Source organism: Periophthalmus magnuspinnatus, chromosome 18 (assembly GCF_009829125.3).
Source record: "Periophthalmus magnuspinnatus isolate fPerMag1 chromosome 18, fPerMag1.2.pri, whole genome shotgun sequence".
Lineage (NCBI taxonomy): Eukaryota > Metazoa > Chordata > Actinopteri > Gobiiformes > Gobiidae > Periophthalmus > Periophthalmus magnuspinnatus.
In genome coordinates this window covers 906,159-922,360 of record NC_047143.1, presented here as the reverse complement: position 1 = coordinate 922,360, position 16,202 = coordinate 906,159, and the positions used below count along the sequence as shown (strand labels likewise).

General features: G+C 42.6%; 1 protein-coding gene across 1 annotated transcript; it reads left to right on the top strand.

The window, feature by feature from the left end:
- Positions 1-13,917: 13,917 nt before the first annotated feature.
- LOC129457130 (scavenger receptor cysteine-rich type 1 protein M130-like) lies at positions 13,918-15,727 on the top strand. The gene is made up of 5 exons (XM_055229214.1): positions 13,918-13,998; positions 14,049-14,118; positions 14,978-15,256; positions 15,350-15,476; positions 15,688-15,727. Exons 1-5 carry the CDS (start codon positions 13,918-13,920, stop codon positions 15,725-15,727), a joined length of 597 nt encoding a protein of 198 aa, XP_055085189.1.
- Positions 15,728-16,202: the final 475 nt, after the last annotated feature.

The window sequence follows — 16,202 nt, the reverse complement described above, 5'->3', positions numbered from 1 at the left end:
TCAGGTCAAAAAGATCCATAATAATACAAATAAAGATTTATGTTAGAGAAAGACATAACAGTACAGATGAACTCCTTCTGGTTTTGTGATCGATGTAAAGTCGAGATAAAGGTCTGGTTTTATTAAATGTAAACAAGTCTCTGTTTAGGCCAACACCTTCATGAACCGTGACACGAAACACTCATTATCAGCACAGTTTAGGAATAAAACACAACAAAGTCAAAGTCAAAGTCTGTCCCAACAAGTCCTGGTCTAGGCTTGGTCTAGTCTTGGTCTAGTCTTGGTTTAGTCTTGGTCTAGTCTTGGTTTAGTCTTGGTCTAGTCTTGGTCTAGTCTTGGTTTAGTCTTGGTCTTGTCTTGGTCTAGTCTTGGTTTAGTCTTGGTCTAGTCTTGGTTTAGTCTTGGTCTAGTCTTGGTCTAGTCTTGGTTTAGTCTTGGTCTAGTCTTGGTCTAGTCTTGGTTTAGTCTTGGTCTAGTCTTGGTTTAGTCTTGGTTTAGTCTTGGTCTTGTCTTGGTCTAGTCTTGGTTTAGTCTTGGTCTAGTCTTGGTTTAGTCTTGGTCTAGTCTTGGTCTAGTCTTGGTCTAGTCTTGGTTTAGTCTTGGTCTAGTCTTGGTTTAGTCTTGGTCTAGTCTTGGTCTAGTCTTGGTCTAGTCTTGGCCTAGTCTTGGTCTAATCTTGGTCTAGTCTTGGTCTAGTCTTGGTTTAGTCTTGGTCTAGTCTTGGTCTCGTCTTGGTCTAGTCTTGGTTTAGTCTTGGTCTAGTCTTGGTTTAGTCTTGGTCTAGTCTTGGTCTAGTCTTGGTCTAGTCTTGGTCTAGTCTTGGTTTAGTCTTGGTCTAGTCTTGGTCTAGTCTTGGTTTAGTCTTGGTTTAGTCTTGGTCTAGTCTTGGTCTAGTCTTGGTTTAGTCTTGGTCTAGTCTTGGTCTAGTCTTGGTTTAGTCTTGGTTTAGTCTTGGTATAGTCTTGTTCTAGTCTTGGTCTCGTCTTGGTCTCGTCTTGGTTTAGTCTTGGTTTAGTCTTGGTTTAGTCTTGGTTTAGTCTTGGTCTAGTCTTGGTCTAGTCTTGGTCTAGTCTTGGTCTTGTCTTGGTCTAGTCTTGGTTTAGTCTTGGTCTAGTCTTGGTTTAGTCTTGGTCTAGTCTTGGTCTAGTCTTGGTTTAGTCTTGGTCTAGTCTTGGTCTAGTCTTGGTTTAGTCTTGGTCTAGTCTTGGTTTAGTCTTGGTTTAGTCTTGGTCTTGTCTTGGTCTAGTCTTGGTTTAGTCTTGGTCTAGTCTTGGTTTAGTCTTGGTCTAGTCTTGGTCTAGTCTTGGTCTAGTCTTGGTTTAGTCTTGGTCTAGTCTTGGTTTAGTCTTGGTCTAGTCTTGGTCTAGTCTTGGTCTAGTCTTGGCCTAGTCTTGGTCTAATCTTGGTCTAGTCTTGGTCTAGTCTTGGTTTAGTCTTGGTCTAGTCTTGGTCTCGTCTTGGTCTAGTCTTGGTTTAGTCTTGGTCTAGTCTTGGTTTAGTCTTGGTCTAGTCTTGGTCTAATCTTGGTCTAGTCTTGGTCTAGTCTTGGTTTAGTCTTGGTCTAGTCTTGGTCTAGTCTTGGTTTAGTCTTGGTTTAGTCTTGGTCTAGTCTTGGTCTAGTCTTGGTTTAGTCTTGGTCTAGTCTTGGTCTAGTCTTGGTTTAGTCTTGGTTTAGTCTTGGTATAGTCTTGTTCTAGTCTTGGTCTCGTCTTGGTCTAGTCTTGGTTTAGTCTTGGTTTAGTCTTGGTTTAGTCTTGGTTTAGTCTTGGTCTAGTCTTGGTCTAGTCTTGGTCTAGTCTTGGTTTAGTCTTGTTCTAGTCTTGGTCTAGTCTTGGTCTAGTCTTGGTCTAGTCTTGGTTTAGTCTTGGTCTAGTCTTGGTCTAGTCTTGGTTTAGTCTTGGTCTAGTCTTGGTCTAGTCTTGGTCTAGTCTTGGTCTAGTCTTGGTCTAGTCTTGGTTTAGTCTTGGTCTAGTCTTGGTTTAGTCTTGGTCTAGTCTTGGTCTAGTCTTGGTCTAGTCTTGGTTTAGTCTTGGTCTAGTCTTGGTCTAGTCCTGGTCTAGTCTTGGTCTAGTCTTGGTCTAGTCTTGGTTTTGTCTTGGTCTAGTCTTGGTCTAGTCTTGGTCTAGTCTTGGTCTAATCTTGGTTTAGTCTTGGTTTAGTCTTGGTCTAGTCTTGGTCTAGTCCTGGTCTAGTCTTGGTCTAGTCTTGGTCTTGTCTTGGTCTAGTCTTGGTCTAGTCTTGGTCTAGTCTTGGTTTAGTCTTGGTCTTGTCTTGGTCTAGTCTTGGTTTAGTCTTGGTCTAGTCTTGGTTTAGTCTTGGTCTAGTCTTGGTCTAGTCTTGGTTTAGTCTTGGTCTAGTCTTGGTCTAGTCTTGGTTTAGTCTTGGTCTAGTCTTGGTTTAGTCTTGGTTTAGTCTTGGTCTTGTCTTGGTCTAGTCTTGGTTTAGTCTTGGTCTAGTCTTGGTTTAGTCTTGGTCTAGTCTTGGTCTAGTCTTGGTCTAGTCTTGGTTTAGTCTTGGTCTAGTCTTGGTTTAGTCTTGGTCTAGTCTTGGTCTAGTCTTGGTCTAGTCTTGGCCTAGTCTTGGTCTAATCTTGGTCTAGTCTTGGTCTAGTCTTGGTTTAGTCTTGGTCTAGTCTTGGTCTCGTCTTGGTCTAGTCTTGGTTTAGTCTTGGTCTAGTCTTGGTTTAGTCTTGGTCTAGTCTTGGTCTAATCTTGGTCTAGTCTTGGTCTAGTCTTGGTTTAGTCTTGGTCTAGTCTTGGTCTAGTCTTGGTTTAGTCTTGGTTTAGTCTTGGTCTAGTCTTGGTCTAGTCTTGGTTTAGTCTTGGTCTAGTCTTGGTCTAGTCTTGGTTTAGTCTTGGTTTAGTCTTGGTATAGTCTTGTTCTAGTCTTGGTCTCGTCTTGGTCTCGTCTTGGTTTAGTCTTGGTTTAGTCTTGGTTTAGTCTTGGTTTAGTCTTGGTCTAGTCTTGGTCTAGTCTTGGTCTAGTCTTGGTCTTGTCTTGGTCTAGTCTTGGTTTAGTCTTGGTCTAGTCTTGGTTTAGTCTTGGTCTAGTCTTGGTCTAGTCTTGGTTTAGTCTTGGTCTAGTCTTGGTCTAGTCTTGGTTTAGTCTTGGTCTAGTCTTGGTTTAGTCTTGGTTTAGTCTTGGTCTTGTCTTGGTCTAGTCTTGGTTTAGTCTTGGTCTAGTCTTGGTTTAGTCTTGGTCTAGTCTTGGTCTAGTCTTGGTCTAGTCTTGGTTTAGTCTTGGTCTAGTCTTGGTTTAGTCTTGGTCTAGTCTTGGTCTAGTCTTGGTCTAGTCTTGGTCTAGTCTTGGTCTAGTCTTGGTCTAGTCTTGGTCTAGTCTTGGTTTAGTCTTGGTCTAGTCTTGGTCTCGTCTTGGTCTAGTCTTGGTTTAGTCTTGGTCTAGTCTTGGTTTAGTCTTGGTCTAGTCTTGGTCTAATCTTGGTCTAGTCTTGGTCTAGTCTTGGTTTAGTCTTGGTCTAGTCTTGGTCTAGTCTTGGTTTAGTCTTGGTTTAGTCTTGGTCTAGTCTTGGTCTAGTCTTGGTTTAGTCTTGGTCTAGTCTTGGTCTAGTCTTGGTTTAGTCTTGGTTTAGTCTTGGTATAGTCTTGTTCTAGTCTTGGTCTCGTCTTGGTCTAGTCTTGGTTTAGTCTTGGTTTAGTCTTGGTTTAGTCTTGGTTTAGTCTTGGTCTAGTCTTGGTCTAGTCTTGGTCTAGTCTTGGTTTAGTCTTGTTCTAGTCTTGGTCTAGTCTTGGTCTAGTCTTGGTCTAGTCTTGGTTTAGTCTTGGTCTAGTCTTGGTCTAGTCTTGGTTTAGTCTTGGTCTAGTCTTGGTCTAGTCTTGGTCTAGTCTTGGTCTAGTCTTGGTCTAGTCTTGGTTTAGTCTTGGTCTAGTCTTGGTTTAGTCTTGGTCTAGTCTTGGTCTAGTCTTGGTCTAGTCTTGGTTTAGTCTTGGTCTAGTCTTGGTCTAGTCCTGGTCTAGTCTTGGTCTAGTCTTGGTCTAGTCTTGGTTTTGTCTTGGTCTAGTCTTGGTCTAGTCTTGGTCTAGTCTTGGTCTAATCTTGGTTTAGTCTTGGTTTAGTCTTGGTCTAGTCTTGGTCTAGTCCTGGTCTAGTCTTGGTCTAGTCTTGGTCTTGTCTTGGTCTAGTCTTGGTCTAGTCTTGGTCTAGTCTTGGTTTAGTCCTGGTCTAGTCTTGGTCTAGTCTTGGTCTTGTCTTGGTTTAGTCTTGGTCTAGTCTTGGTCTAGTCTTGGTCTAGTCCTGGTCTAGTCTTGGTCTAGTCTTGGTCTTGTCTTGGTCTAGTCTTGGTCTAGTCTTGGTCTAGTCTTGGTTTAGTCCTGGTCTAGTCTTGGTCTAGTCTTGGTCTTGTCTTGGTTTAGTCTTGGTCTAGTCTTGGTCTAGTCTTGGTCTAGTCCTGGTCTAGTCTTGGTCTAGTCTTGGTCTTGTCTTGGTCTTGTCTTGGTCTAGTCTTGGTCTAGTCTTGGTCTAATCTTGGTCTAGTCTTGGTCTAGTCTTGGTTTAGTCTTGGTCTAGTCTTGGTCTAGTCTTGGTTTAGTCTTGGTTTAGTCTTGGTCTAGTCTTGGTCTAGTCTTGGTTTAGTCTTGGTCTAGTCTTGGTCTAGTCTTGGTTTAGTCTTGGTTTAGTCTTGGTATAGTCTTGTTCTAGTCTTGGTCTCGTCTTGGTCTAGTCTTGGTTTAGTCTTGGTTTAGTCTTGGTTTAGTCTTGGTTTAGTCTTGGTCTAGTCTTGGTCTAGTCTTGGTCTAGTCTTGGTTTAGTCTTGTTCTAGTCTTGGTCTAGTCTTGGTCTAGTCTTGGTCTAGTCTTGGTTTAGTCTTGGTCTAGTCTTGGTCTAGTCTTGGTTTAGTCTTGGTCTAGTCTTGGTCTAGTCTTGGTCTAGTCTTGGTCTAGTCTTGGTCTAGTCTTGGTTTAGTCTTGGTCTAGTCTTGGTTTAGTCTTGGTCTAGTCTTGGTCTAGTCTTGGTCTAGTCTTGGTTTAGTCTTGGTCTAGTCTTGGTCTAGTCCTGGTCTAGTCTTGGTCTAGTCTTGGTCTAGTCTTGGTTTAGTCTTGGTCTAGTCTTGGTCTAGTCTTGGTCTAGTCTTGGTCTAATCTTGGTTTAGTCTTGGTTTAGTCTTGGTCTAGTCTTGGTCTAGTCCTGGTCTAGTCTTGGTCTAGTCTTGGTCTTGTCTTGGTCTAGTCTTGGTCTAGTCTTGGTCTAGTCTTGGTTTAGTCCTGGTCTAGTCTTGGTCTAGTCTTGGTCTTGTCTTGGTTTAGTCTTGGTCTAGTCTTGGTCTAGTCTTGGTCTAGTCCTGGTCTAGTCTTGGTCTAGTCTTGGTCTTGTCTTGGTCTAGTCTTGGTCTAGTCTTGGTCTAGTCTTGGTTTAGTCCTGGTCTAGTCTTGGTCTAGTCTTGGTCTTGTCTTGGTTTAGTCTTGGTCTAGTCTTGGTCTAGTCTTGGTCTAGTCTTGGTCTTGTCTTGGTCTTGTCTTGGTCTAGTCTTGGTCTAGTCTTGGTCTAGTCTTGGTTTAGTCCTCGTTTAGTCCTATGAGCTCCTCGTCTATGAGAACTCGAGTTATAAAACCCTGACAGGATAAATAATAATAATGTCTTACACTTGTACTGCTCTTCACAGTCTTGTCAAAGCCTCTACACTAGAGTCATTATTCATTCATTTCCACGCTACTATTGTAGCCACAGCTGCCCTGGGGCTGATTGACAGAAGCGAGGCTGCCAATCTGCGCCATCGGTGATGAAAATCCTGGGAAAACAACCCACAGTGACTGATGAGGAGCGGAGTCTGGGTTGTAATATCTTAATTTATATAAATTCTCTTTATTGGCAAAAAAATGCATAAGAACTATTGATTTGTTCAGATGGTCAGATTTAGAGAATACACATATGCACGAGTGTGCACGAGTATGCATGTATATACTCGTATATGCATGTATATACTCGTATATGCATGTATATAAATGCATTTTAATTTATTTGTGTAGATTGAAAAATACAGACGTGGCAGAAATTTAAAATTTAGCTTTTAGTTGAATTGTTTTCCAAATTTGAATATTGGCCCCGTACTGTTCCTCACGCTTTCATTGTGCTGCACAGATCAATATGTATTTCACCAGAGTAAACTCTATATCCTGAGTCCATTAGTGAGAGGTTCATGATTTTACTAGTCCTAATAACAGATCTCTAAATTAATTCATACCCAGGAATCAACAGCAATATGTGGCCGAAGCTTTATCATCTGTAAACCGGGAATTAATCCTGTCCAATGATGATCCTCAACTAAACTGTTCTAGATGTTATATCAATCTTCTCCATTAGAGGGAAACAAAAATTAAAAACAAAATGTAATTTGCCATGGCTGAACAAAGAATGTAGGAAACTAATGAAAACTAGAGACCAGTGACTGAAACAATTTCTGAAAACAGGTCTAATTATAGACAGATTTACTCATATATGAAATAAATGCATGTTAATGAACAGACATGACATGAACATAAACACATCAGATAAAAGCCAAAGTCTAATTTCCATCCGTTGTCCCAAGGGCTGGGGTCACAGAAGGGTCAAAATAAAAATTACACAATTCCCATAGTTGCACCAGACAAAATACTGCACATTCCATTCATTGCACAGACCCAGTTTTTTACATTTTATTCCCACCCCCTTCATATTTTGCCCAAACATGCAAATTTGTCTCTATAGAAAAGTTAAAATCACATTTCCACTGTAGATGAAACATGTTTGGTTTGACCAGAGCCAGTTTTTCATTTGTGCTTTAAAAGAACTGTACGGGACATTCTGTCAGGGTTAGAGACTATTCCACAGGTCACACCTTGGACAGATACATCCTGACCAAAGGTGGCCCGTCTGTGGGGTCACAGGTCACCTCTGGTGGTGGCTCATGTGCTGAATTGTTTTTATATTTAATGCACTTCTTTAAGGGTGATGCCACTCCAAGGTATTTAAATTCTGGGACCAGATCAACTTCTACTCCATTGAGAAAGACATTTGACTGCTGTAGTTCAGTGTGATGTTTTGAGAAGAACATGCAGACCATTTTTATGTTTTTTAACAGGAGGCACGAGTCTTTAAGCAAGTTATGCACAGACAATAAGAAAGATGTGAGGTCCTCAGCAACTGTGAGGTCATCAGCAACTGTGAGGTCATCAGCAACTGTGAGGTCATCAGCAACTGTGAGGTCCTCAGCAACTGTGAGGTCCTCAGCAGCTGTGAGGTCCTCAGCAGCTGTGAGGTCATCAGCAGTTTGCTGAACGTTTTTGTCTTGAGTGTATGTGACTGCATCATCCACATACATCTGTGAGAATACATTTGGACAAGCATTTGGTAAGTTATTGATAAAGAGGGAGAATAAAACTGTCCCAAGGATTGACCCCTGTGGGACACCAACATCACAGTCTAAACACAAGGATTTTACACCATCAACTCCCACATACTGTTTCCTGTGGGACAGATATGATGTAAACCACTGAAGAGCTTGACTAAAGATGTTAAACTGACTCGATCTGGAGAAAGATCTGGTGGTTTACGGAGTAAAAGGTTTTCATCAAGTCTAAGAAAACAGCCCCAGCACAGGGACTCTTGTCCAGCAAGCTCTTAATGTTTTCTGTTAACACACACAGGGCAGTGTCTGTGGAGTGATGGTACGAAAGACAAACTGTAGTGGATGTGAAGAGGGTTTGGTGTTTTCTGAATGAGCAGTGAGAAGTTTGACCACCCACTTCTCAGCTATTTTAGATATAACAGTGTGTTTATAGGTCGATAATTAGCCATGTCTGTTTTAGCACCTGATTTAAAAACTGGTGTAACCGCAGCTACTTTCCAATCAGAAGAACATACTGAGGAGATGGGTGATTAGAGGATCCTAAAAAAAGAAAACTTGTATTTAGACCAGTTGCACCAAGTGTTTTTGAGTTCTTTAAGCCTGTAATTACTTTGGCGACTTCATGGTCTGAAATGTCAGTGATCCTGAACAGAGCCCGATCAGGGTCATTGATATTATCAGTTATCAGACATTATTAGACGTGAAGAAAGCCTTTGACTTCATAAACCAGGGGCGTCAAACACATTTTCACTGAGGACCGCATCAGCAACATGGCTGCCCTGAAAAGGCCAGATGTAAAATAATCTGACTACTTTTTTAATTAGGTGTTTCTGTATTTATTACTTATTCAAGTTTCAAATATTGCATATGCATTTGCCCATTTGTCATGATCCCTGTCAGTCCTGCCATTTGAGGGCTATGCTAAGTAATAAAGTTTCTTAGTTGCATCACATATACATATATCAAAACACTGAATGCATATTAGTTTGAATAAAGCTTTTTAGATGCATTATATAATTCATATATCATATCAAAACATAATAATTCATATATGCTTTGAATATTGTCATGTAACCACCATTTTTATACTGAATTCATATATTCTTTGAATGCTGTATCCTTTTGAAGGTTGTTTAACAAGCACTAACTATTCACTCATGATAACAGTCTCTCTCTTTAAAGGCAACATTGTGTGATATGAATTATGGGAAACTGTTGGGGTTGTGTAAATGCTCCTTTACAGACACAAGGCGGTCGGATGAGACTCAAGGCCGAAAAACAGACCGGTGCAGCCGGGAGAGGTGAACGAGGCCGGAAGGAGGGATCAAGGCGTCAACCTGCTCAACATAATATTTGCATATTCATGTTGCATGTTACATTTTTATTCTTTGGGGCCAGGGAAAGGCAGACAGAGCCTCTGCACATACGAGGGACAGATCATATGACCCCAAGTGCTGTATTAGATTGTAACTGTCAGGGAAATAAACTTTTGAGATTTGAATTGACCGAATCCAATCGTCACTTTGATAGAACACGCCTAACAGATTTTTTGCACTTTCTCCCCTCCCTTCTATATCTGAGCCTGGGCGCAGATTTGGGCTCCTCCCACACACACCTGGACCTAATCCTATGATTATCTTTTACATAGACTATTGTTTAACTACTTGGTCTCTTGCCCCACAACACTTAAAACTACTGAAATCCTCTATAAAAGAGGTCTAGAAATACTTGATAAAAAAAACAAAAAAACAAAAAAAAACATTCCTCACCATCACTGTCACGTTCTGAAAAAGCACAGACTATTGGACTTTAACAACATGGTCAACATTAAAATAGTTTGATTTATAAGGTCCTACACTCCCTCGACCACCACCGTTAAATATAACAAAAGTTCAGCAAGGACCACACGAGCCACCACCAGAGGTGACCTGTGACCCCACAGACGGGCCACCTTTGGTCAGGATGTATCTGTCCAAGGTGTGACCTGTGGAATAGTCTCTAACCCTGACAGAATGTCCCGTACAGTTCTTTTAAAGCACAAATGAAAAACTGGTTCTGGTCAAACCAAACATGCTTCATCTACAGTGGAAATGTGATTTTAACTTTTCTATAGAGACAAATTTGTATGTTTGGGCAAAATATGAAGGGGGTGGGAATAAAATGCAAATGTCTTGAATGGGACAAACTGATGGAGTCTGTACAACTAATGGATTTTGCAATATTTGGATGGTGCAATTATGGGAACTGTACAATGAGTGTAGTGAGCAATTATTATTTTAGCCCTTCATTCACTGTTCATTATTGTTGCACAACTTCACAAAGCTGTACATTTTACATGCCAACAGTGAAAGCAATCAATTCTTTCATGTCTTGTGCCACCAAATTAAAAATAAATTGTATTGTCCAAGTTTTAATGATTTCTAACGCTGCATTTGCACAGAGACAGCTGCCATAAAACAGGCACAAACAGAGATGCAACGTTACTACAAATGTAAACACATTCTAAATGTAGGTGTGCTTACAGAACAAGGAATTAAATATTCTACTACAAAGGGGATCATTAAAGACACTTCTTGGTATTGGCGGAGGTTACTGAACTCATCTTTGAAGTGTTTGGAGCACAGAAACAGGACTTTCCTCACATTCACCGAGACATTCCCACCGAAAATAAAACATAACCATGAAAATAAAACTTAGCCATGAAAATAAAACTTACCCATGCTGTTCTCAGGGTTTGGATACAGGAGGTTGGTGTAATGAGTTGTGCTGGATAACACAACCAAGAACCAAGCATTTTGATTTGCAAGTTGGACATCCTTGAGCTTGGACTACAAAACCACAGAAAGTGTTGCTCCGTTAGTCCTTGACCTTGTTAATAGTTTCTGCTGTATTTTGTGTGAAGTGTTATATAGAAATATGTAACAGAAACTGAAAATATCTGAATGGATTGAAAAAATAAACTGTAAAATGAGTATAAATCTTTCTCTGCATCTACTTAAGTGATTAATTTAAACTTTTCTGCACTTCTAGACACACAAAATACACAAAAGGAATTTATTGGCACCATAAAACACACAGCAGCACGAGCGTTCCAAGTCCTAACTGCAGCAGAGACCCTTGAAAGGCAGTACCTTCAGTACCTAAACCGTCCCATCCCGTTCCTATGGAGACGAGGCTATGGGCACCGAAGGAGTTCCTAGAAAAGAGGTCCAAACTAGCATGTGTGAATTTTAATGAAAGGATGACATCTTAGCGTCCTGTGATTGGTTGTGGTGTGTAAGCAGCGAGACACTTTAAAAGTTCCTTCAGTATTAATCACGTTTCTGTCATATTAGTGCTTCATTAAAGTATTTTCTCATCACTGGTGTTCAAATACATCTTTATTAACCAGAATATAACCATATATTTCCTCATAGATCAGTATCTTCTCAGACGCTGTGAGTTGTGGTTGTTTCCACGCAGGTCTGTCACCACGATCACTATATTGACGTTCAGTCCATGACAGAGGGAACACTTCTGTTTTGGGCTCAGTGTTTGTACTGTGCTCCGTCTCTTTGCACCAGTGCGACGTTTGTAGTTATTCTGCAGTTTCAAATTTGAGCTGAAGAAGTTTGAATTAAGAACTTTTATGACTCGTTATAGATACAAACTAATTACTCAAGTGTTGCATTCTGCTCTTCATCTCAGTTTGTGTTTTTGAACATTACACACATTTACAGGAGGTTTTGGGAGATGATCCTCAGACGATCCTACACCACATGACCAGTCACACCCTCATCCAGGTTTGTACTGTGTGTTTTTCTTTCACCTGTTTTATGTTTTTTTACTTCTGTGCAGTGTCCGTGGGTGCATTATTATTAACTGGCTCCATTGACTTTGACTCCAATTCACTTTCTATTGAAAAACCGTTGCCCTTCTCTCTGTAACTGCTGCTGTCAGACTTGTCATTTTGGTCTTAAAATGTTCATCTTATTTCAATATTTTGTCCGTAAATCTAGATCTGAACATTGATAATCAGTCAGGCGCCGTTTTTCCCAGAGGGGACCTTTGCTAAGCAGGGGGCATTACCCAAAAACCTCCCTCACCATTGGAGAACTGCCATTTCATACTAAAAATCTGCAATATCACGTTTTAACATCAGACTCTCATGTGATGACCCGATACCAGCTCAAAATGATGCAACAGTTTCATGTTAAAACATGATACAAAACTATCAGGAAAAACGTTGTATGTAAAACAAGGAACTATGACATCAATTCAGGATCAATCCACGTTTGTGTGCACGTTTGAATGGCGAGATGTAGGCTTTGCTTCTGATGCTGACGTGACCTTTAGTATTAGTTGCAGCAGCAGCACCAGCAGCACCTCTGACCACATTAGCAGAAGTGAATGACCAAAAAAACAGAGAAGAAGAACGAACTAAACAGGATGTAAAGAATATCACACATTCAAAGAGCAGGAAGTGTAGGCACCAAGACAAATGAAGAAACTACAAGTTTTTCTGCCATTTTCAGTCTTGGTTTAGTCCTGGTTTAGACCCGGTTTAGACCTGGTTATGGCCTTCGGAGCACTAGTCCTGGTCTGGTCCATGCACAGTCTAAGTAAGTGAAACTTGTTTCTGTGTGATGCTGCATTTAAGCGTCGTCGTGTTATTCATAAATATGATTTTTTTTTTTATGCATGAGCGTGTGAACAACTCAAAATAACTCAAAGCTTCTTTGATATTTAAATTTCTAAATGTCTTTCACTCTTTGAACTCTGCTGTGCACTCGTGGCATTCCCTGACCCTGAGGCACAGAGACTCACTGACAGATGGCGGTTTGCAGGGTCTGTCCAAAAGTAAAGAGTGGGCACTCTGAGGGTTTGAATATAAGATATGAAATATATTTGCTGAACATATTTAATGTTTTTTTCTCTCCTTCTTTCTATATAATTCCATATTTCTTGCTTCATATATATGTATCTTCTGAACCAGGACTAGACCAGGACTGTGTAATACAGGTGTGCCACAAGGTGGAGCGAGTTCATCTGTTTTGTTCACGCTGTATACAAATGAATACCGGAACCATCAGCCAGACCTTCGTAACGGGGGTGACTGTATCTCCACCTGCCTTAAAGACATAAACTCTGGTCTGTCTTGGTGCAGTGAGCTTCACTTAACTCTTAATGTGAACAAAAGTAAGGAGATGGAGTTTGACCCCTGACCTCTGCAGACTCATGATCCTGTTATCATTGAGGGTAGACAAATGGAGTAGGTTGCATCTTTTAAATATTTGGGTGTGTATATGGACAACTTGTTCAGATGGAATGTACATGCAGATTTTGTTTGTTCAAAGCTCCACTTTTTAAGGAGACTTAGGCTGTTTGGTGTGAGCACAAAATCATGATCTGTTTTTATGATGCTGTTTTAGAGAGTCTTATACACCACCGTGTGGTGAATATGAAACTGTTCTGTCAGGCGTTACATCACTTTAAGAGTAACACATATAAACTCTCATTTGTCCACTTCTGTTTCCCTCTTGAACAAATGTGCTCAACAGAGGATTAAGTCCCTTTAATCTCCAGTGAGCTGGAGAGTGAGGTGAATGTGTTGAATGTGTGGTTTTATTAATGATATTTGTGAAAAGGGGCTGGTGCAGTGACTTGGACACTTTATGGCTGTGAAGACACAAAATAGTCACGTATTTGTCCCCTTGAAGATAAGAATGTTTATTTTAATCTTAAAGCAGGACTACAGCAGGTCTAAACCAGGTCTAAACCAGGTCTAAACCAGGTCTAAACCAGGTCTAAACCAGGTCTAAAACTTTGTCAGACCTTGAGTCTATTTGATGTGTGTTCCTTGTGCAGAACCCTGGGCACATTCACACAGACCAGGCTGAAGGAGCAGATGGAGCTGTCGTAGCGAACACACTGCTCCAATACACTTTATGGTTTAACTGCAGTCTGTTCGATGTTGTACATATTTATTTGTCAAAGTGTACTTCAGGCCCCACACTGCAGCTACTTCAGTCTTACGGGAATTGGCTTGTGTGTGTCTGAAACACTGTCTCAGCAAAATGTCAAAATAAATGTACATTTGATTAATATTGGTTTGTGACTTTTGTGTGTGCAGGGCTCCTGGCAGAAGACAACAGCTCAGGTAAAGACACTCACACACCAGGATAACCACTCTGCCACAGTAACACAGGGAGAACATGCACACTCCACTCAGATCAGAGTCTAACCCACAACCTCCTGGTGAGAGGAGGACACAGGATAACCACTTTGCCACTGTGTTTATGTAATCCCTCTGTTGTCCAGAGCAAAAAAAAAAAAAAAAAAAAATCTATTGTGTCTCTCACAGGTACCCCTGCTCTAAAACTTTTGTCCAGTTGACAAAATTGAATATTTGTTTTACTCTGGGCTGGACAGGGCTTAACTGCTCAGGTAAAGGGGCGGGGCTCACTGCTCAGGTAAAGGGGCGGGGCTCACTCTGTCTCTTGTCTGTTCAGAGCTCAGGCTGGTGGGAGGGGCCAGTCGCTGTGCTGGGACTGTGGAGGTGAGACACAGAGGAGAGTGGAGATGGGTGAATGAGCCCAATGGACTCTGGGTCCTGGAAGCTGGAGCTGCTGTGTGCAGAGACCTGGACTGTGGCTCTGCTGTTTATAGAGAACAAAGAGGTGATTTTCCACAGAGTTCAGTGTGGATGGTCTCGTCTGTCTGTGTGAAGACGTCTGCAGTGAGACACTGTGTCGTCCGTTCGGACTCCTCCTCCTGGGGTGTGGAGGTGAAGTGTTCAGGTAAATGTCTGATCTCACATTTTCATGTTTTTTTTGTTGTTTTTTTTGTTTTTTTTCTTGGTGTTGGTCCTGGTTTTAGTCCTGGTCCTAGTCTTGGTCTGGGTCTTGGCAAAGCGCTGGGGCCTAAACATGGCTGCCCCTTAAAGTCAATGGGCTGTGCTCAATGGTGCTTGTCACGAGTTTAGCCTTTAGCAGCTTGGTACATCCTGTCCTGCCCATGGACCATGCACAGTTGAGCTTCCCCCCATGAGACTTTGACGAGAGCGAGCGGAGCGACCGCGAAGGAGGCGAGGGAATAATAGATAAATGATCAATTACAAACTATAATGTGTATCACTTCTGAACCATGTCCTAAACCTGTGGCTCATTGGTGACGGTTGGGCCTGTTCACATCGCTCACATGCTCTTTCATGTTGTACCATGTGACCGCTCTAACCAATCAGCACTTGAGCTTAGCTCCAGCAAATATAGAGCGTAGACAAAGCTAACGATTAAAAAGCGTTTTTTTGAGAAAAAAGACAATTGTGGAGCTGAGAAAAAGATTATGATCTGAAAATAAATAAAAAATTATGATTTTTACAAGGAGTGAAATATTTAATAGATAGATCCATGGTCCTGGCTCAGAGCGGTGATGTCACAGCCCTGTGTGTGTCCTATTGGCTCAGAGCGGTGATGTCACAGCCCTGTGTGTGTCCTATTGGCTCAGAGCGGTGATGTCACAGCCCTGTGTGTGTCCTATTGGCTCAGAGCGGTGATGTCACAGCCCTGTGTGTGTCCTATTGGCTCAGAGCGGTGATGTCACAGCCCTGTGTGTGTCCTATTGGCTCAGAGCGGTGATGTCACACATGTGTGTCCACAGACTCGGTGCGTCTGGTCTCGGGGCCCAGTCTGTGCTCAGGATCAGTGCAGATCTGGGACCAGTCCTGGACCTGGGTCTGTGAAGGGGCCTTGGACCAGCAGGGGGCAGAGGTGCTGTGCAGGGAGCTGGGCTGTGGGGCTCCTTCTCTCCTCCAGGGGGCGCTCTCTCCTCTGAGGCAGACGTTCCACTGTGAGGGCCATGAGTCTGCTCTGATGGACTGTCCCCGCTCCGGCTCAGAGACCTGCTCCTCTGGAGCCGCTGTCAACCTCACCTGCTCAGGTAAAGGGGCGGGGCCTCACTGCTCAGGTAAAGGGGCGGGGCCTCACTGCTCAGGTAAAGGGGCGGGGCTCACTCTGTCTCTTGTCTGTTCAGAGCCGCTCAGGCTGGTGGGAGGGGCCAGTCGCTGTGCTGGGACTGTGGAGGTGAGACACAGAGAGTGGAGACGGGTGGAGCCGTATAAACCCTCTGGACCCTGGGTCCTGGAGGTCACAGTTGCTGTGTGCAGAGACCTGGACTGTGGCTCTGCTGTTTATGGAGAAAAGAGAGATGATTTTCCACAGAGTCCAGTGTGGTGGGTCTCACCTGACTGTGTGAAGAAGAAGTCTGCAGTGAGAGAATGTGTCTATGGTTCATTCTCCTTCTCCTCTTCCTCACGTGTGGAGGTGGTGTGTTCAGGTAAAAGTCTGATCTCACATTTTTATGTTTCTCAGATGTTTTTTTCTAGTTGCTCCAGGGAACTGTCAGGTGTAAAATGTGTGATGTCCACTCCTCTGTGTCACACACACTCCTCTCCACAGACTGAACTGTCCAATCATCTCTCTCCACAGACTGAACTGTCCAATCATCTCTCTCCACAGACTGAACTGTCCAATCATCTCTCTCCACAGACTGAACTGTCCAATCATCTCTCTCCACAGACTTACTGAATCGTCCGGTCATCTCTCTGTCTGTGTCTGACGGGGCTTCCCAGGCCCGGCCACAGGGGGTCCGGGTGCTGCTGGGGTCAAAGTTCAGGGTCAAATGCTCTGTGGAGCCACAGTACCCGGGAGGCTCCTTCCAGCTCCTCTCTCCCACTGCGCCCCTCGGTCAGAACCACACCCTGCCCGCTGTCAATCACTCCGCACACTTCCTGTTCTCTGACACTGGCTCCGCCCACAAAGGAAACTACACCTGTGTTTACCACCTGCATGTGTTCAACCACAACTTCTCCTCTCAGAGCCCCAGC

Bases quoted from the DNA above. Each gene is read 5' to 3' on its own strand.
- LOC129457130 (XM_055229214.1), top strand. From the start codon at position 13,918: ATGGACTCTGGGTCCTGGAAGCTGGAGCTGCTGTGTGCAGAGACCTGG. The intron at 14,119-14,977 runs GTAAATGTCTGA...GTGTGTCCACAG, and splicing joins TGTGGAGGTGAAGTGTTCAG to ACTCGGTGCGTCTGGTCTCG. The intron at 15,257-15,349 runs GTAAAGGGGCGG...TTGTCTGTTCAG, and splicing joins TGTCAACCTCACCTGCTCAG to AGCCGCTCAGGCTGGTGGGA.